The following is a 21,288-nucleotide window of genomic DNA, read 5'->3' as shown; positions in this document are numbered from 1 at the left end:
AGGTTTTCGGTTAATATCTCCTTAACGAAGCCCCATCCGACATTTTTCCAAAGGAAATTGTTGTTCAGAATCGTCTCAGCTACCCCCCATTTCCGGCTCCTCCCCGACTTTTGGGACACCCTGTAGACGTCGTGATGTCGACGCGAACCGTTGGACAGGCCATCTACCGTTGACGTAGCGACGCGTCGCGTCGCGTCAAGTTCGAGTTTGTACTTTGGTACGATTTACGATTCGTTGGAGATACTCTGCATACGATAAAAAAATCATTCTATTATTCGGCAACGCGTTGAAACAAGACGCGCTCTCTCTCAAGAATTCCAACATATCGCTAATCAAAGAAAAGTTTTTTTTACCGAATGTTAAATGCGAACATTGATGGTAACAGATCTCGCGTACGTATCTGCTGATAGGTAGCACATCTGATCGTTCGTTACATGTTCGCGTTTGCGTTTCGACGCACCCTGCAAAGTGTAGAGATTAGAGATACGTAGAGATGATCGAAAATTCGATACTTTAAGACAGAGCCCGCCGGTATACGGCCGGTGTTCGAGGTTTCTTTTAACGCGAATGGAATTTTAACGTGAGTATACAGGTTGTCCCAAAACTAATAAAAATCGAGTAAATATTAGATTGTCCCAAAAGTTTCTTTCGTAATTTGCACTCAATGATTTTGCGCGGTAGTGATTATATAAATAAACAATCTAATTTCTTACATGTGATGTTGTAACAGTAATGGAGCAAAATGAATCGTACACAATTCAATAATGTAACATTAGACATAAAATATTGTGTATGTATTACTTATTAATAAAGCGAAAGAAACTTTGGGACAACCTAATACATTAAAGCTTAATGAATTCGTTTTGAAAAGTACTATCGCATGATATCAAAAAAATATATTTATATATATTCCATTTGAACAACGAAACTTGACCATCATATCTCGTTAAATAATAAAGTTAACAAAAATTCCTTCTCGCTGAAACATGAGTCCCATTTCACCATGTAATTTTCGTATTTGAAACTTTGCATTCGGCCGATAGTTTTGAAGTTAGAGCTCTGTATCACTTAGGCTGGGACACCCTGTATAATCGATATGGTCAGCGTATATTTAAATGGGAAAATTGATCAGCGTATATTTAAATATAAATCCAACGAACGATGCCGTGTACAAACGTAATCTATCCCCTCTTACCAGCTGTTCTCCAAGAAAAGTAGCCGACCTCCCCTCCTTAACCCTTTGCGGGCGAACATACTGAAGCAAGACGGACGCTGTTTGCGGAAGACTCTTCCACGCGTCGAGTATACGGATATGCAGCGTATGTACGCCGCACCGCACGGTGGCCGCCCATAGGCGTTTACCGCGCACGACCACCCGATTCATCGAGCACATGTGTATATGTCGCAGAAAAATGATAAAAATAGAGATTTGATCAAATCCCTAAGGTAGATGATTAATTCACGGGAGATGTTAAAATAACAATTCCGTAAAGTCATTTCCCTGAAAAAAGTACAGTGGGTGTAGAATGTATTCGTACACCAATCAATTTCCCAAAAAACTTTTGTGTGAAATTGTAGTTTTTAAACTTCCTTTTTTATAATCAATGATATTTTACGTATTCTCGGAAGTTTCTAAGATAGATATAGTCCAAACAACATTTACTAGTTTATATAAGTCACGAAATTAACAAAAAAATACGAAAAATCGGTAGAAATATAGAAGCAATTAGTATTTGTACGATTCTTATGAACCATTTACAGTAGAGTTTGTAAAGTAAACACATTAGTTTATTGCTCCGTACGAATTAGAAAACATGAAATTTCCAGTAAAGTACGTTAAAGAAAGGCTGTAATAGAGGAATGGAAGAAGATCCCACTTCGATTAACTAATAATTTAGTTATCAAAAGGAAATCCCACGCAGGAAGTATTATATACTTGTAAATTAATGTAAATTTCTTTTTTTTTAATGAAGTTTAAAAAATTAGACAGTTGTGTGAATACTTATTCTTTCAATATTTCTATCGATTAATTGTTTTTTTCTTGTTAATTTCGCAACTTACATAAATAGCTATTTTTTTTGTACTCTATCTATTCTAGAGATTTCCGAGAATATGTAGAATGTCATTGTTTATAAAAAATAAGTTAATAAATTACAATTTTACACAGTTTTTTTGGAAATTGATCGGTGTACGAATACTTCCTACACCCACTGTAAGTGATTTGATCAAAACCTTTAACTGTTTTAGTAAAAAGATGAAATAATATAATTTGATCAAATCCCTTAACTGTTTTAGTGTAAAGATGAAATAATATTGTTAGTATTATTGAAGTATATAAAAGTAGAATAGGTAATACAACGATACTCATAGAAACATAAATTATTTATTCGATACTAAGTAGCAAAAGAAATAGGTACTTAAGCTGATATTTTAAAAAACCGAAAGAATATTTTTAGGAAATGTAATTAATAAATAATAATGTTCATTCGTATTAAAACAAAAGATGTGCCTGTGAAAAAGTAATGTATGTACATACTTTGTAACTCGAGATGCCACAAATCAACAACGTGTTTAAATAAAAATGAATGAACGTATTTATTTATTAATTACATTCACTAAAAATGTTTAAAATTGCATTAAAAATATCCTTTTTGTGTTTTAAAATATCAGCTTAAGTACTTATTTCTTTTGCTAATTAGCTTCGAATAAATAATTTATGTTCTTACGACTGTTGTTGTATTAGCTACTCTACACTTAATAACGCATGATTTACTAAATTAATACTTTTAATATCTAAACAATATTATTTCATCTTTTCACTAAAACAGTCAAGGGATTTGATCAAGTCACTTACTTTCTGCCGCGATAAAAAATCGAGGACGTTTCTTAAATCTTGTGCGCAATTCGGATACCGATCGATTGTTATCAGTTGAAAAATTGTCGTACACCTTACAGTCTACAAGTTCTGATTATATAATTTCGTAGTTCACCGTTAAACGTGGTCATCGAACCTGTCGTTGCACGGCTCGATGCCGACAGCTCTGCGGTGCCCGACTTTCGGCGCGTATTTAACAGAACGTGTACATTGCGCATCCAGAAGGGAAAACAAACATTTAGGTCTTTATACGGTCTAGAAGACTGTATATTTTTCTAATCGTGGACGATACGTCGATTCCATCGAATATTATGCAATAGTTTCCGTTCCAGCGATGACCGATAACTATCGGTTACTCTGCCGCATACTCTAAACATCTTAAACGTATAGCTCGTTACGAACTCATCGTTAGTAATCGGTTAAAGAGAAAGATATTAGATGGACTGGAAAGTAATGTCGTTTCTTTTACATTAAATTCAAACAAATTTTTGATAAATTTCTATTTTTAATTATTAATTATATAATCGCTCCCGTTATCAATAGCCTTTTGCCATCTAGTGTGCAAACTGTCAATGCCAGATCGATAAAAATCAATGAGCTAAAGAATGATAAACAAGTATTTAAAATTGCAAAAACGACATTATTTTCCGGTTCACCTAATAAATAGAGCATATTTCGTTACTAATTCGTCGACAGAGAGCATTTATTCGTTTCGAAAAGATTTTAATTTTAATTTTAAGTTTAACTTGAATGAAACTTTTAAGACGTTTATTCAAAACCGTGTGTTCGAAAACAATGGCCAGGATGCATTTTGAAATAAGCAGAAGCAAACCGATCTACTTGCTCCTAACTATTCAACTACGTTGTATTACCCAAGTCACTCGTAAAAACGTCTTTTTAACCTCAGTTTCTTTTCAATTCCTAAAAACACCTTTGATGGTAAACCTACAGCGGGTGTAGAAAGTAAATACTTAAAACATCTTTTGTACACCGATCAATTTCCAAAAAAACTATGTAAAATTGTAATTTATTAACTTATTTTTTATAAACAATGACATTCTACACATTCTTGAAAATCTCTAGAATAGATAGATTACAAGAAAATATAGCTATTTATGTAAGTTGCGAAATTAATAAGAAAAAAACAATTAATCGATAGAAATATCGAAGCAATAAGTATTCGTACAACTGTTGAATTGTTAAAACTTGATTAAAAAAAAAGAGAACATTAATTCGTAAGTATATAATACTTCCTTCGTGAGATTTCCTTTTGATAACTAAATTATTAGTTAATCGAAGTGAGATCTTCTTCCATTCCTCTATTACAGCCTTTCTTTAAAGTACTTTACTGAAAATTTCATGTTTTCTAATTCGTACGGAGCAATAAACTAATGTGTTTACCGTTACAAACTCTACTGTAAATGGTTCGTCATAAGAATCGTACAAATACTTACTGCTTCTATACTTTTACCCACTTTTCGTATTTTCTTGTTAATTTCACAAATTATAGTAATTAGTAAATGTTATTTGAACTATATATTTTAAAGATTTCCGAGAATATGTATAATATCATTGATTATAAAAAAAAGAAGTTAACAAACAACAATTTCACAGAAAAGTTTTTTGGGAAATTGATCGGTGTACGAATACATTCTACACCCACTGTACATTTTAAAACTCACACTTAAAAGAATTTATTTTGTTTTTGATTTCAGAGAAATACCGTGGAAGATACATTGGATACCATGAACTGCTTAATCGAAAATATACGCGATATAATATCTCAGCTGCCATTTTCGAATATAGGTCAATCGTTAAATTACTCTTAACGAACGTATTTATAAACGACCAAATTCCTAATTCAACGAATCGAATCATATTCTTTCGGAATGCGTTCGATCTGCGTTAGAAAAACCTCCTTACCGTTGCGTTACAATGCAACGTTCGTCCCGAAAACCGCTAGTACAGAATAGGACGTCTCGAAAACAGAGTTATCGGCGTTTACTTGATCCGAAATGTATGATGTGCGATAAACGCGAGACGCGAACGTCTGGGCCGATCCTAAACATGCTTTAGGGGAAAATCAGCGCAACGCCGAGGCCGAGGTCGACGTCGATGCCGAGGCTGCCGCCGCCGACGATGACGACGACGCCTCGCAGGCACGAAGCAGCGTCGACGTTGGCTCGTTTTCTTGAGCAACCGAGCGTGTCGCATTGATGCGATAGCGGATCGATGACCGGCGATCGTTACAGACGACGAGGAATAGAGGGAGAAAGACTCCTCCTCCTCCTCCTCCTCCATCGCCGTTTCCTCCTCCTCCTTCTCCTCATCCTCCTCCGTCGGGTGTCTTCGAGTTCGACGTGCCACCTGGATGCACGAGCCTCGACATTTTGACGGCTTCCCTCGACGCGACCACGCCGCGCCGCGGCGTCGAGTCGCCCCTCTTTTCCTCGGTCACGCGTGTGATGCAGTCGCGCAGATGCATGCGAGCCAGCTCGCAGCGTTCTCTGAACGCTGAACGCTCGCGCACACCGTATCGACGCTTCCCGGTGATCTTAATTGACCACTCGGGGCTGCTCGCACCCCGAGCCGAGCCACCCGTCGATTGCACGACCAGCGTTTAGCGGGGAATTTAGCCTGGATCTTTGCACCCCACTCTCCCCAACCGCCCAGCGAACTTTCAGTTGGAGGTGGTTATCGCTGACGATGAGAGAACGTTTATCGGCTACCGCCCCGCATTCTCTTTCTCCCTCGCAATCTTATATCCGCAATACAGTTTATCCTTGATTAAACTATCGATGGACCGTATTTTATTCTAAAACAAATTGCGTTACAATTGTCGTGCAGTGCATCGATTATTCGATGCTTAAGATTTTTTTAAATATTCGATCATTCGAGTCACATTCCTAAACTCATTTTCGGATTCGTCTCACGAAGAGACAGACAATGATAAACGTAACGGATCGGGTGAACCCGTGGACGAATCGGACCGGTACACAGTGCGGACAAATAGCAAAATTGTGGACAAAAATGAAAATTTCATTACTAATATAAATATATTGCTACTTATTCACAGAAAAAAATTAAATAAACCGTAAACATTAATAAAATCACAACAAAATTAACAAATTTAACAAAAAATTAACAAACCCCGATTTTGATGAAACTTTGTATACTTGTTTGTGGGCCCTTCTTACGAATTACACGATCCTCGGTGCGTGCGAATTTGCGTTTTGCGGGAGAAATTAATTTTACTTCTGCTCGGAAACGATTAGAGATTTCAAACAAATATTCAAGCAAACATTACACTGTTTTTAGAGGCCTATAAACCAATACCAACAAATTTAAAAAAAGAAACAATTATTTTTTTAAATTACTTCCCCCCTCCTCGAAATTTTTGAATATTTTGATTTATTTCAGGATCAGTAATAGCGTTTTTTTATTCTGAATCCAACGGCATGTATGAGTTTATGATTATTATACAGGAAAATGATGTAATATTGTAAAATGGTCGTTTTAGTAGTCCATATTTCTAATTCTTTAGAAATTTTTTTCTCATAAATAATAGAGTAGTTGCACCCATATGTTATTTAACACAATACGCTTCATTTTAGCTGAGGATGTGAAAAATAATTTTTATAGAAACCCACAAATCAATTAAATCCGAACTTTTAACTTCCAATTGTGACCCTACACAAACAGTACGGTCCCTTATTAAAAATTATATAAAACCAAACGTTGCAAGTATTTGCAAAAAAAACTTACAAGTTTCTTAAAATATAACAAATAATGTATCCAAATATGTTGAGAACTCAGGATATTTTGTTGCCGTTTTGTCTGTATGTTTGTTTAAAGATAAAGATTGTATTATGGATATAAATGATTGATACATGATTATCTATAACAATTTCCACGCTGACGCACATTTTCTACGATAGAAATCTGCCTCACATTGTGATATATACTAATATTGAATTTTGTCCACTTATTCCGCACTGTGCGGCGTGACGCCGACGCGCGACGGCTAATTGTAAGCGCAACCGGTAGATCTTGAGAACTCGATGCCAAATTGAATATATCTTTCGATTCAACGTGGTAGAAAGCCTATCGGATATTAATGTCCATTTCTTTTTATGTTATAACATTTTAATAGCGATTCGTAGATATTTACAGCAAGTAAAGAAAAGAATAAAACTTCGTCCAAAAAGAATTACAGCAAGTAAAGAAAAGAACAAAGCTTCGTCCAAAAAGAATTACAGCAAGTAAAGAAAAGAATAAAGCTTCGTCCTTCGTTCCATGTAGTTTAAATAATTATTTGGCAGAGTCAGACTTGGACTTTGGAAATCGAAGGGAATTTTGTTTTCCTTTAATTTTCATCGTTTCGTACTTAGTGTTAAGCTCGTCGACTCTATGTAGAGTATGCATCTACGTATGTATACTCTATGTAGAGGGAGATCGAAGGAACTTTGATTCCTTCTATCTCCGGGTCTCCAGTCGCAGCAACCTCCACGTGGTGAGACCTGGTAATCGGTATTATTCGTGACGAACAATCCTTCGTCACGAATAATAGCGAGAGCTAATGGCTGCGAACTTGTAAAGTGTAAAATGTAAAGTGTAAAGTGCAAAAGTGTAATGTACAAAAATGTAAAGTGCAAAAGTGTCAAGTGCAAAAGTGTCAAGTGCAAAAGCGCAAAAGTACAAAAGTGCAAAAGTGCGAAAATGCAAACGTGTAAACTGAAATTAGGTGTAGATTAGCAGAGACAACATCAAGGAGCCGTAGCTGGTATTAGTGGTCCGTAATGGGGATGGTTTCTGTGCATTTATCGTATAAAAATTTGTGCGTATAAGAAGATAAGGAGGTTTTACTGTAGTAACAAAAAAATGTTCCATTACAATTGGGTCTTAATGCGTCACAAAGGAATGAAGGGGTTTCCTGAGAAAAAAATGTCTTGTCGCGGAAAATCACTAAGTATGGTACAGCAGGTGGCGGTTCGCAATCAGTTAATTTAGTTACTTAGATTTTTAATCTCTACAACTCTTGCGTGTGCGCAAAGTATGTAAATTTTTATTTTCACAGATAATTAAAGTTATTAATATTGTGTCTAAGTCTACAAACATTTTTTAGCAGTTGGGCAATCGGGCTTGGTTTGTTAAAAGTATCATCAGTTTTAAAATGTTTTACAACATTCTGATTACAACGTTATATACAGTCTGTCTCAAAAGAGCGCGTCGAAGATTCATCACTGAACACTGTATTGCTCCAATCATGATCACTAGTTTCGTGATTACCGCAAGTATGATTGTGATGCAGTTCTAATTACCGCTGTAAGGCTCATTGGCTTTTATGGTCAATACCGCCTTTGTACTTTTACTGCCGTAAGACCTTCAGTCGAAATTCAATATTTGGAACTTTTGCAACCTTTTAGATTTGTTAACAATTGAACGTTGAATTAACCTTAAGGTAACTCTGAAAAGAGCTGACTGTATTATAAAATTAACGCTGTAAATGTTTCCTTTCTAACAGAGAACAAGCTTACTGAAAATGATGGAAATCATAATAACGACTAATGTACATAATTCTCACAATAATGAAACTCTATAAAAAAATGTTTAAAACATAAATGTTCTTTCCACCAAGAACATTTTAATGCAACCACATCCTCACAACGATAGCAAAAACAGAAATAAAATAGAAATATCACGTGGTAACGATATCCGACGTTTGAATTAAATTGATATAGGTTGTCCCAAAAGTTTCTTCCGTGACTTGCACTCAATTATTTAGTGTGGCAGTGTTTATATAAATAGACAACCTAAATTCTTAGATGTTAATGTTGTAACAGTAATGGAGCAAAATGAATCATACCCAATTCAATAATGTACCATTAAACAAAAAATATTGTGTATGTATTACTTATTAATGTAATGGAAGAAACTTTTGGGACAACCTAATACTAAAAGAGGAGGTGACAATGTTATCGAGACCAACGACAACTTACGTCGAAAGGTACATCACAGCTCACCGCGATACTTGCGAATTGAAACGTATCGATATATTAACGAGTATGTCATTGTATCGATCGCCAACGGCAATTATATAAAACGTTCGATGAGTAGATGGCCTTATCGAAGCTAATTCTCCTACTCGAATAATATTTTGTGCTTGTTGTATTATTTACAGACAGTTAGACTTGCAATTACTAGAAATGAAATAATTAATTATTCGTAACGCATCATTGCTACCACAATAAAACTACTAATCGGTAAACGATGGTTCAATAACTCGTATGTTTCTCATAAATAGTTTAAAATATATCTATCGAATATTATTGGACTGTCTGGAAAGTCCATGCCGATTTTTAGTAGGCAACACAGGTCTGAATATGTCGGAATGGCTGAAAACAAATAACATGTATACATTCCCTAAAAGGTGGACAAGTTGTGGAACAAAATGGTACATATATAATTCAATAAATATACATCAAAATTCAAATATGCCTTTGAATTTTTTTTAAAAATAGGCACGAACTTTCCGGGCAACCCAATAGATTGTTATATCGTTTTGTCGACGTTTCGATGATACTTCCTGTTTGGATTTAATCCCTATTCAAAAAATTGTAATCGAACGCGTCTTCTCGATACAATAAAAAAAAATATACATGTCGAATTGAGTAACCTCCTCCTTCTCGAAGTCGGTTAAAAATGACAAGTTGTTTCCTCAGCCGAGTATATTCGTTGCCCCAACCAAACTCGATACTTTTGCATTGAAGCTTGAAATGATATCGGAATAAACGAGTATCTCGTTGGATTGGTCCTATCGCTAGTTCTTCTATTTTTTTCGTGGCTGAATTCCGTTATTAAGAGGTTAGTCGCTGTCAAAAAAATGGAAACGGGCAGTTTCTTATGTGTGTGTTTTTTAAGGTATTAAATAATAATTTTTCTGAATGAAATGTAAATATATTACAAAGTATATCTTAAAGAACTATAAAAGAATTTTTGTTTTAGAAAAAGGTTAATTCATTTCGTCATAACAGACGATGGTGTAGGTTGCCACTTGGTTTACGGTGAGCAAGATTTCTTCAAACTGGTGCACCTGAAAACAAAACTAAAGGTAGATTTAGAAAATATATTAGACTAACGGGTCCCTGATCGAAGGATTTTTTATTATCTTGTATATGTTTTTTTTTATCCTGTATTGAATCGCTTAATTTGAGTAAAAAAAATTGGAAATTAACTTCAAATGTACGCCATCCTGTTTTAAATGAATTTTTTCCAAAATCCTTCGGTCAGGGACCCGCTAGACTAATCTATTTTCGAAATCTACCTTTGTTTTTGTTTTCAGGTAAACCAGTGTAGAGAAATCTTGCTCACCGTAAACCTATGTTTTTATATCATCGTCTACGTCATCGGCTGTTATGACGATATAAATTAAACGTTTATTAAAACAAAAAATGTTTTTTAGTTCTTTAAAACATGCTTTATAATATACTTAATTGTTACTTATGCAAATTATTATTTAATAATTAAACAAAAATCACAAAGAAATGTCGTTTTTCCTCTTCCTGACTGCGACTAACCCCTTAATCGAGATATAAGTAACGACAACGACCACGACAACGACTAACAATAAGATCGCGACGCCCGCGCCGCGAAGTACCGCGTCGTGGCACCGGCCGAGTGTCGACCGACGCGGCGATCACGGTGGAGCTAAAATGCGATTACAGCTCGTCGATTTGCGGGTCGGAGGACGGAACGATACGAGTTTTGCAGGTCGAGGTACAGGGCGGCACAGGGTGGCAAGCGGAGAAATATTCTCGGCTGAGTGACGGGGAACAGCGCGGGAGGGAACAGTAGAGACCGGAGGTATTGATTGCGACGCGACTCTAGGAACCTGCCCGATACACGTTACACGACCGCGCTCTCTACCTACCTATACCCGCTACCTACACCCTGCACCCTACACCCTACACTCTACAGCTCTACACCCACCGACAAGCGCGATTATTCCTCAGTCCTCACGTATCCCGCGCGTTACCGAGCATTCGCGCGACTAAATGTCCTCCGCGGGACTAACAGTCTATCCCACACCAATGATAGCCAACATTTTATTCGAATAATAGATTACGAATAGAAATTAGAAATACTGCGATAAATACAGCGGGTGTAGAATGTATTCGTACACCGATCAATTTCCCAAAAAACTTTTCTGTGAAATTGTAGTTTCTTAACGTCCTTTTTTTATAATCAATGATATTCTACATATTGTCGGAAATCTTTACAATATATAGTTCAAATAATAATTACTAGTTTATATAATTTGCAAAATTAACAAGAAAATACGAAAAATCGGTAGAAATATAGAAGCAATTAGTATTTGTACGATTCTTATGACGAACCATTTACAGTAGAGTTTGTAACGTAAACACATTAGTTTATTGCTCCGTACGAATTAGAAAACATGAAATTTCCAGTAAAGTATTTTAAAAAAAGGCTCTAATAGAAGAATGGAAGAAGATCCCACTTCGATTAACTAATAATTTAGTTATCAAAAGGAAATCCCACGAAGGAAGTATTATATACTTACAAATTAATGTTCTCTTTTTTTTTAATCAAGTTTTAACAATTCAACAGTTGTGCGAATACTTATTGCTTCGATATTTCTATCAATTAATTGGTTTTTTTCTTGTTAATTTCGCAACTTACATAAATAGCTATTTTTTTTTTGTAATCTATCCATTCTAGAGATTTCCAAGAATATATAGAATGTCATTGTTTATCAAAAATAAGTTAATAAATTACAATTTTACATAGATTTTTTAGAAATTGATCAGTGTACGAATACTTTCTACACCCACTGTATACCGTTTTCATTTAAATAATCCTTTAACCTTCAACGTTTAATATTTAAACTTGATCGAACGACGATTCCGATCAATTTTTATTCGTTCAACGGCAAACACAACTTTATTTCATCGTTTAGATTGAAATTATTATGAAACACGTAACGGGCATAGAGTTGTTCATCTGTTATACGTCATTTCACGTTCTTATTTAGTTATGTAAATATTCGGGTAAAATTTGATTCGACTCGCAGGCAACGAATAAAAATAATATACCTATATAGCTAATTAATTTGTTACCAACATTCGATCGAACGGTTAAATTTTTACGTCACATCTTCGTCATAGTCGACGATTTAACTGTACTGTATGTATTAGATTGTCCCAAAAGTTTCTTTCGTAATTTGCACTCAATGATAGTGGTAGACGGTAGTGTTTATATAAATAGACAATTTCTTAGATGTTGATGTTGTAACAGTAATGGAGCAAAATGAATCGTACACAATTCAATAATGTAACATTAGACATAAAATATTGTGTATGTATCACTTATTAATAAAACGAAAGAAACTTTTAGGACAACCTAATAGATGCTGTACACGATTGGTAAGATACGATACTACCCACAACCTACAACACGATATTAGAATCAAGTTCATCGTGTACATATATGTAACATATATTCCCGTTGCGTAAAATATCGCTGTAAATGTATTCTTATAAAAATTTGTAATTTCTTACAAAGACCAGAATCACACAGATTGAAACGTTCGAATAAGCAACTTTTCATTTCCACCGGTAGTCTAGAAATTTTAACGAATAATCCTCCTTGACGCTTTATCGATTAATATCACCAAACTACTGATACATTTAGATTTAATTTTTACTTGTCAATTGAAAAATATTTTATGATATAATTGAAATTGTAATTTCTAGTTGATAATTTTCTGCCTTAAATTAAATGATTAGCCGTTCATCGTCAAATATTTTATTCCACAATGCGAATTGTAATTGCTGGTGGAACCACGCTCTTATAATCGACGATGGATCATCATCGGCCGCCGGGTCGGCAATTATACGGGACCACTCGCGATTATTCGATTCAATCGACAATCCGCAGATTGCAGGGAAGAAAAGTTGCGCGTAATAAAAGTCTCAACTGCCGTACTAGTCGTATTTTATCAGGAGCTACGTGTCACCGGTAACCAAGGTTAGGATCGAAAACAGTTTTCACAACTGCACGGAAAGATGAACGAGTACCTTATATCTATATCCAATATGGACCCATCTAATATTTCATTAGTTAGGAGTTTATATTAGAATTTATATTAGAATTTATATTCTCACAAACGGTCAACGATCGAAAGGTTAGCCATAACATTTACTTGTAACCACAGAGATACTAATTGTTTACTTTCGCAATTATATCCATTAACTCTTTGCGGCACAGGAATTCAAGTCATAAAATAGACCCATATTGCACAGGAATTTTATTGCGTTTTCAATCAAACAAAATTGTTATATTTTTATTAATAAAGGTATCACACCAATACACATGCAGCTATTGCAAAATTTCGAAGTGGGATTAAAAGTGTCCCACCATGCATTACGGTCCATCAAAAAGGTTTTAATCCCACCGTGCCCCGAAACAGTTAAAAGTATGCTCTTTAATAATATTAATATTTTAATATTAATATTAATATTTTTAAGGATATAACGAGCTATCGTGTATCCGCCGAATGCACGCCATCGACATTCATGCATCATCGATGAACTTGACGAACCGCTACAAACACGAGAACGAGGCCATATCGGTTTGAAAAGGAACTATAGAAGAGCATACCTGGATACTTCCTCTTGTGTTCTGCGTCCACTTCGCGGGCCAGGGCGAAGTATTTTTCCTTCACGTCCTTCGCCATTTTCTTCCAAAGGATTCCCAATCTACATGTACAATATTTCGATTCAAGAAGCTGATTTTTACGCAACATAAATTAAAAACAAATCATACAATTATAAATATCTAATAACTAAGTCACTTCGGAGTCAATAATACCAGCAATTTAATAACGTAACGTCGTGTTTCGACTGCATACATGTATGTATGTTTAATAATTTTCAGAATTTCATTAAATAAAAAATAAACCTTTATTAATAGTACGAATGAAATCTATACAGAAATAAACTAGACAAAACTATGCTAATAAACGAGTTTCATCCATCCTTTTTTGTACAGATATTCTTTGTATTATCAACAGAAGGTTATCTTCTATTTTATAGGATTTTCACATATGATAAATAATCTGCAAACAAAAATCGTAACACGTCTAATATAAATACGAAAACATTATAAAACAGGAAAACGAAATTATTTCGTAAAAAAAATCAGTGTCGTAATATGTATATGTAGTAACATACATAGTAATTAGAAAAAAGTGCAAAAAATTTGTGATCGTTTCTAACGGAATTTCCAAAAATGGCTTTAGAATTATGTGTTTTTATGACAAAATGCACCTCGTCCGCGTTGTTGTGGTAGACACTTGAACAACATCGTCTTTCGTATTAAATTGACAATCGTATGTATTTCGTGAAATAAAAAGATTCAATTATTTCATACTATTTCTGTGAACAAACGCCTAAACCCCTTTGTTGGGGAACGCTCTATTACTTGTTGTCATTCTCATATCCGTAAAAATACAAAAAAAAAAAAAAACAAGAAACAAAAAATAAATTCATTTTCCTGCTTTCCAACGTTTTTGTAAAAGATATTGAGCCTAACTTGACCATCTTAAGGGGGTATCCTAAATTAGGAGGTCTAAAAAAAGCGTTTTTTCGTGAATTTTTTAAGGGGGAAAAAATTATTAATTCTATCGAACTTTTTATCCTATTTTCATACATATTTGAGTAGTCTGTACAAATTTTTTCAATAAGTAATATTCAAATTAAGTCGACTGCGACGCACATTCGTTGGGCAACCTCACAATTAAAACCTCCTATCGGCGGGAAAGATGCAGGTCGTAATTTTGGTTTGACACAAAAAAACCAAAACGAATTTTCATTTTCATACATTTTTCTTCTATGTGAACTAGAAAAACCCGCAAATATGGTGAAATGTGAAATTACAGCAAGTTTGAAAAAAAAGAACGAGTTCTTTCGGTGGAAAAAATCACTTTAACTTGATGAAAAAGTTGTATGTTTTCTTAGTTCACATAGAAGAAAAATGTATGATAATGAAAATTTCTTTTGGTTTTTTTGTGTCAAATTAAAATTACGACCTGCATCTTTCCCGCCGATAGGAGCCTTTAATTGTGAGGTGCTCTACAAATGTACGTCTCAGTGGACTCAATTTGAATATTTCTTCTTGACAAAATTTGTATAGACTACTCAAATATGTATGAGAATAGGATAAAAAGTTCGATAGAATTAATTATTTTTTTCCATTCTAAAAAAATTCACGAAAAACAGCTTTTTTTAGATCTTCTAATTCAGGATACCCCCTTAAATATCGCGTTTATAGCGTTAGGAGAAAACATTACAGAAAAACATTGCTTTGTTCAAAATGGCAAATACAGGGTGATTCCGAAGAAACAGAAGACCTAAATATCTCCGTTACATTTCGTTGTACAAAAAAACTTTTTAGGACAAAGTTACACTATTTGAAGGGCCACATGTAATGGTGTAAGGGAAACAAATTTCAAGGTCATCGATATTTTTTTAAATGGAATGATATATTTTCGTTAGCGTAATGTTGTAGCTGACAAAATAACGAATTCATCCATGTACTACAATATGACCTACAAATGACCTTCAACCCAGGAATTTGGAATAAATAAAATTCAACGTGTAAGATTGGAAATCTTAGGAAACATTAGAATTAGAAATCAGAGAGCAAGAACGTCTTCAGACTGATCAGCAGTTGTAAACACGAATGTGTACAAACACATAGATAAAGGTATATCATAAATGTCTTCCTGTCAACACCGAATCTATCATTATGTTATGTTCGCAATACATTTGAATGTATAGCAGCTCAAGTTAATATTAATGTGAATATTCAAAATATTTTGAACATTGTGCGTAACAGGTATAAGGCAAATCAATCTTACACGTTGAATTTTATTTATTTCATTTTTCTGGGTTGAAGGTCATTTGTAGGTCATATTGTAGTACATGGATGAATTCGTTATTTTGGCAGCTACAACATTACGCTAACGAAAATATATCATTCCATTTAAAAAAATATCGATGACCTTGAAATTTTATTTAAAAAGGACCTTGAAAATTGTTTCCCTTACACCGTTACATGTGGCCCTTCAAATAGTGTAACTTTGTCCTAAGAAGTTTTTTTGTACAACGAAATATAACGGAGATATTTAGGTGTTCTGTTTCTTCGAAATCACCCTGTATTGCGATGCGCGTATAATTTTTCTCAAGGTTATATCTTGAGATTTCAAGGTGATTAAAGTTCTCTTAGAGAAAACTACATATTTTTACGATCGATAATAGTTGAGATCGCGAATTCTTTATCAAATACATTATTTATTGTTTTTCGATAATGCGGTATCAATAAATGCAAGCTCGAGAAAAAAACTCGCCTAACACTGATGTCCTTGTTCGATTCTCGTGGATTCTCAGACGCAAGCTTCTTCCGCCATTCATTGGCGAAGAGCATAAATGCGTTCGCCGGTCTTGGGATTTTCCGTTTAACTCCACTCGAATCGTCAATTCGGCGGTCGATGCATAGAAAAGTTGGAAATCCTACTGAACGTATCTGCGATCGACCGAGTTGCTGCAACACAAAAATTTCCTCCTCCTCTTCGTCGCATTTCTCTCGACCCCGACCACGACCCCGACCCCGGCTACTGCGAATTTCTTTCGATTCCACGTGGAGTTTCTTTCTTGGCCCGTTCTCTTTATCGCTCTCCAAATCGAAATCCTCATTAGTCACCCTTAAAGCAACTTTAAACTTAGGTTCCTCATTCTTTTTCTTCTTGCAATCGTCGCACGTCTCTTCGGATAAACTATACGAAAAGGTATTTTTTATAACTGTCAGTCGATCTGGGTCCGAAGCATCGCTGTGGTTATTAAGAATCTCGCAACTGGTCAAATTTTCCTGATCCACTTCTGTCTTGATAGTAGCTAAAGTAAAATAATATTTCGTTACTGTTGCGTATAAGACACCTTTAATAATTTTGCAAACGCGTCAGTAACAGTATATCTAACACGATGGACGAAATTCACGAAAGAATTATTACTTATGTTCTCACCTTTTTGCGCGAGGTTTAAAATTAATCCAAAATCGTCCATAGTAAACCTTCTTACCGAATAATCGACCAACAAGTTACCAAATTATTGTTCTGTCTTTAACAATAATTGCAGGACATGAGATGTTTAATAATTATGAAAGCTAACACACGAAGGTTGATATATTATTTCGTTGTCGAGTGGTTCGCGTTGGTTGTTGAAAACAATTGAAAAATCGTCGCGAGACGATGCTTTGGTTCTCATCCTATTTTATTTTCTGACAGTCCTCCTTTCATGACGTCAGCCTCAGCCCCCATTCCCCATCCTCCAGCCACCAGACCTCAGCCCAGAATGCGTTATTGCGATTTGCTGGATATTGCGAGAGACAGACGACAGTCGAATAGCCGAGTCCGACCAAGTCGATGCAAATGTTTCGTCAACTATCCCTTACGCACTTCTCCCGTTTACGTAAAAAAAGAAAACGGTTCTTACGATAAATAGCAAATATTTTCGTACGGTTTCAATCGGAGAGTAAGAAATCATGTCTTGCAGTGACGATTGTTTGTGTAACAAACGTGGTATAGATTACTATGGCGTATTATTATTGAAAAAGGACTGCACCGATTTGGAGATCAAAACAGCGTAAGTGAAATATTTTCGTTTTCCAAAGTACATAGATATCATTACTGTTTTGCAATTTTTCAACTTTATTGGTTCAACCAATTTACAATCTTTTCAGATCAAACCTTCATATTTTGTTATCAGTTGATCAAGTACATATGTACCTATTTATATGTGTAATAATATTTATGTTATAATTAATTTAATATTTACTCAACTTGTTTTTTTTTTCTCGCATAAAATATTCTTTCTCTTCTCAAATGAAATATCTATAGTATTGCAGGGTACAGCAAGAGACTTAATTTTGAAATTAACCTAGAATAAATGGGTTCATAAATACAAAAGTAAAATGAATTCCTTATCGATACGCTGAAATAATCACTTTAATAAATAAATAAGCAATTTATTTAATATTATTGTACATTACGTAACTGTTTTCATTTTATCTTTCTTAAACTATCATAGTGATAAATAAACAAATACAAATATTTCAGATACCTTTCTTGCCTGAAATCTGGTTATGCTCATATATTTATTCCTTATTTCTAATAACAATTTTAATTTTCATATGTATATGCACATGCAATATCATTCTTGTTAAAAAGAATGCATACATGAAATGCTACATTAAACACAATTTTTATTTGTCTTATCTTATTTTCTATTTGTTATTTAAAATTTGTTTATCTAGATAAGAATATCAACAATTTCTGGATCAATCATAAATTTAACAATTGAATTGTATTTTTTATTTTGTCTTCATTGGTTTCAGATTTCGCAGATTGGCAATACGATACAATCCTAAAAGAACAAAGGATGAAAGTTTTAAAACTATTTTTGCTTTAATAACTGAGGCATACGATGTGCTTTCGGATCCTGTTAGAAGGACCATATACGATCAATATGGTGAAAAAGGTCTTAAAAATGGTGTGCCTGGCATGCATGGATACATTCAACCATATATTTACCATGGAGAACCGATGAAAACATACAGGTATACTATTTCATGTATGTATTTACTAAGAAAATTCGAATTCAGCTCAATTTTATCTTTTGGCACCTCTTTAGGGAATTCTTTGGAACCGAAACTCCTTATGCCGATTTACTCCATATACTATCGCAGCCTTCATCTATGCTGGAATTTCCTGAGGGACAGGGATTAAAACGCAAGGAGGAGCCATTGATAAAAACCTTGTACTTAACCTTATCAGAGGTATCAATGTTTTTATTTACTTATTTATATTCTTCTCTTTGGGTAAACAGAACCCTTCAAATTATATAAGTGAGTATATGTACATCAACTCATATGTATAACGCAACTTTAAGAGTTTGTAACAGAGACTGTTGTATAAATATTTATTCATAAGTTGTAGTTCTACATTTATTCTTGCAATATTTGTCATATATTAAGATTATGACATGCCTGATACATTCTGTCACCTTTACATGTTCTTCTATCGATGTTATTATTGTAGATCTTTCATGGTGGAATTAAGAAAATGAAAATACAAAGATTGGTTTTAGTAGAGGACGATAAATGTAGAACAGTAACGAAAGAAAAGATCCTGACAATACCTATTAAACCAGGTATTCCAGCAGGAACGAGAATCATTTTCCCGAACGAAGGCGACCAGGGACCTACAAAGATTCCCGGTAAATTTTTGTACTATTTTTCAAAATGCAAAATAGAATCGAATTGAAACGTTTACTAATATTTACAATTTATCGATTAATTACGAAGCATTTCTGTCCAATTGTTTGTGATTTACGTGTATAGAATATTTGAAAGTACCTGGTTTTCATATCGATTGACTGCAGACGATCGTCCATGTAGGATAATACATAGCATTTCCTCAATTTTATGTGAAATGAAAAACATAAATTACGCAAATAGAGTGTAACAAAGTAATTAAACTATATGTATACATATACATACATCCAGGGTGTTCCGTTTAAAGAGGAATGGTTTAATGTCTCACGGGGAAATGAAGTTATCAAAAAAGTGTTTTTACAAAAGTTATTAAGTACAAAGGAAGAAATTATATGAAGTAAATAATTATGTTGTACGTCGAGTGGTGGGAGAGATTTAATAAACAAATTGATTTTTGTCTTTTTTTGACCAAAAACCTTTTATAAAAAACATTTTTTCGATGTCTTCATTCCCTCATGAGGATATTAAACTATCAAAGTATTACACTTTAAATGAAACATCCGACATATTACATTATTACATAGTTTAGTAGCCAAAATGCGATTAGAAAGTAAAAATGATCGTCGAAAAATGCGATGTAGTCAGGGATACAACTAGATTAATCGTAATCATGACCTATTTCCGCTCAAATATCGTGCATCTGAAATCGTAACGGGCAGAAATGGGTTAACCGTTGCGGTTCGCGTAATGTCTTTATTCAGTCTGAAGCATGTCAGCGTAGCGGATGTAATCTTCATCACGGAGGACCGCCCACACGAGACCTTCCAAAGAGAGGGCTCTAACTTACACATGGTGATCGATATCTTTCTGCGAGAGGCACTGACCGGAACAGTAGTCACTGTCAACACCTTGGACGACAGAACTCTGCGAATACCAATAACGTCTGTCATCACGTATGTTGTCTTGTTACATCGCAACAAGCTCGCAATGCATCCTTTCCATTTGTTTTTTTTTCATCTATTAGACAAACATCCAACTATTCATCTTTCGAATAGCGATCAACAAAAGTCAGTAGCGCATTATTCTTTCATGGGATATAAAACAAAATAAAATTTAATGGTCTCGCTAAAAAGAAAAAAAATGAAACTTTAATCCACATCATTAAATTCAAGACTACCTTTTGACAAATTGATTTAATAATATGTTAATAAAATGTATAATATTAATGTAATAATTCGATAATAACAATGGATAATATCTTTTTATTTTAATAACTATAGACCGGATTACCGGAAGCACGTACTTTCTGAAGGGCTACCGCTACCAGAAACTCCAAAAAAAAGAGGAAGTCTCATCATAATGTTTAACATCGAGTTTCCGGTGTACTTACCTGTATCGAATAAAAACCAAATTAAACAAGCATTTGATCTCTCGCATGATACAAGTGATGCGGAATACGTTCATCGTTTCATACTGGCAAATAAAATGCGTAAAAACGTAGATTTTGATGTTACGGTACGTCGGAACCCCAACGACCACGAAGCAAAGCAATTAGAATTCATATGTGACTCCTAATTTTGATGATTTAATCGTTTAAAACTTGACAAAAAACAACAAAATATGAGTATATATATTATAAAGAATTTGACACCAAATCATATTTTCTATATTTTTTATTTGATAAGTTACAAAACGTTGTAACCGATACGATACATCAGTACAAGTTATTGCATTTGTAAAATAAATTTAATTGTATTATTATCAACACCTTTTATCCTTTGTGTTTCATTTAATAATTTTTGAGAACAATTAAACAGAATCCACAGTGCTTCGTGTAAGTAATCAAAGGTAAGATTATCGAGCAAATAAATGCGTCAAATGATGCAAACAGTAGTTATGCTTATGCAGGCGGCACGATAGAAAAAGTAAGGAAATCAAACAATTACTTATACACTCCATGAGAAACACAAAAGTCGTGACTCCTGTTATAATAATATTATTATTTTGAATAAAGTGTGGAGCAGTCACTTTACATGAATTGTCATTAGGATCTGAACCTC

General features: G+C 34.3%; 2 protein-coding genes across 2 annotated transcripts; one reads left to right on the top strand and one right to left on the bottom strand.

Moving 5' to 3' along the window:
* Positions 1-16,192: 16,192 nt before the first annotated feature.
* Positions 16,193-17,019, bottom strand: LOC128890393 (uncharacterized). The gene is made up of 2 exons (XM_054148831.1): positions 16,980-17,019; positions 16,193-16,917 (listed from the first exon to the last, which is right to left on the bottom strand). Exons 1-2 carry the CDS (start codon positions 17,017-17,019, stop codon positions 16,193-16,195), a joined length of 765 nt encoding a protein of 254 aa, XP_054004806.1.
* A 262-nt stretch (positions 17,020-17,281) lies between these two features.
* Positions 17,282-20,958, top strand: LOC128890520 (dnaJ homolog subfamily B member 13-like). Its single transcript, XM_054149085.1, has 6 exons — positions 17,282-17,598; positions 18,350-18,571; positions 18,646-18,790; positions 19,053-19,230; positions 20,010-20,181; positions 20,509-20,958. Exons 1-6 carry the CDS (start codon positions 17,498-17,500, stop codon positions 20,801-20,803), a joined length of 1,113 nt encoding a protein of 370 aa, XP_054005060.1. The 5' UTR covers positions 17,282-17,497; the 3' UTR covers positions 20,804-20,958.
* The last annotated feature ends 330 nt before the right edge of the window (positions 20,959-21,288 follow it).

This window comes from Hylaeus anthracinus, unplaced genomic scaffold (genome assembly GCF_026225885.1).
Source record: "Hylaeus anthracinus isolate JK02 unplaced genomic scaffold, UHH_iyHylAnth1.0_haploid 12000, whole genome shotgun sequence".
NCBI lineage: Eukaryota > Metazoa > Arthropoda > Insecta > Hymenoptera > Colletidae > Hylaeus > Hylaeus anthracinus.
Note: the sequence above shows the minus strand (reverse complement) of the source record. Positions and strands in the feature narration are given on the sequence as shown.

What these genes read in the sequence shown, in the direction of transcription:
- LOC128890393 (XM_054148831.1), bottom strand. Translation starts at nt 17,019, where the DNA reads ATGGACGATTTTGGATTAATTTTAAACCTCGCGCAAAAAG. An exon ending in TTTAAACCTCGCGCAAAAAG is followed by an intron (nt 16,918 to 16,979) that starts GTGAGAACATAA and finishes TATACTGTTACT; the next exon opens with GACGCGTTTGCAAAATTATT.
- LOC128890520 (XM_054149085.1), top strand. Translation starts at nt 17,498, where the DNA reads ATGTCTTGCAGTGACGATTGTTTGTGTAACAAACGTGGTATAGATTAC. An exon ending in GAACCGATGAAAACATACAG is followed by an intron (nt 18,572 to 18,645) that starts GTATACTATTTC and finishes GCACCTCTTTAG; the next exon opens with GGAATTCTTTGGAACCGAAA. An exon ending in GGGACCTACAAAGATTCCCG is followed by an intron (nt 19,231 to 20,009) that starts GTAAATTTTTGT and finishes ATGTCAGCGTAG; the next exon opens with CGGATGTAATCTTCATCACG.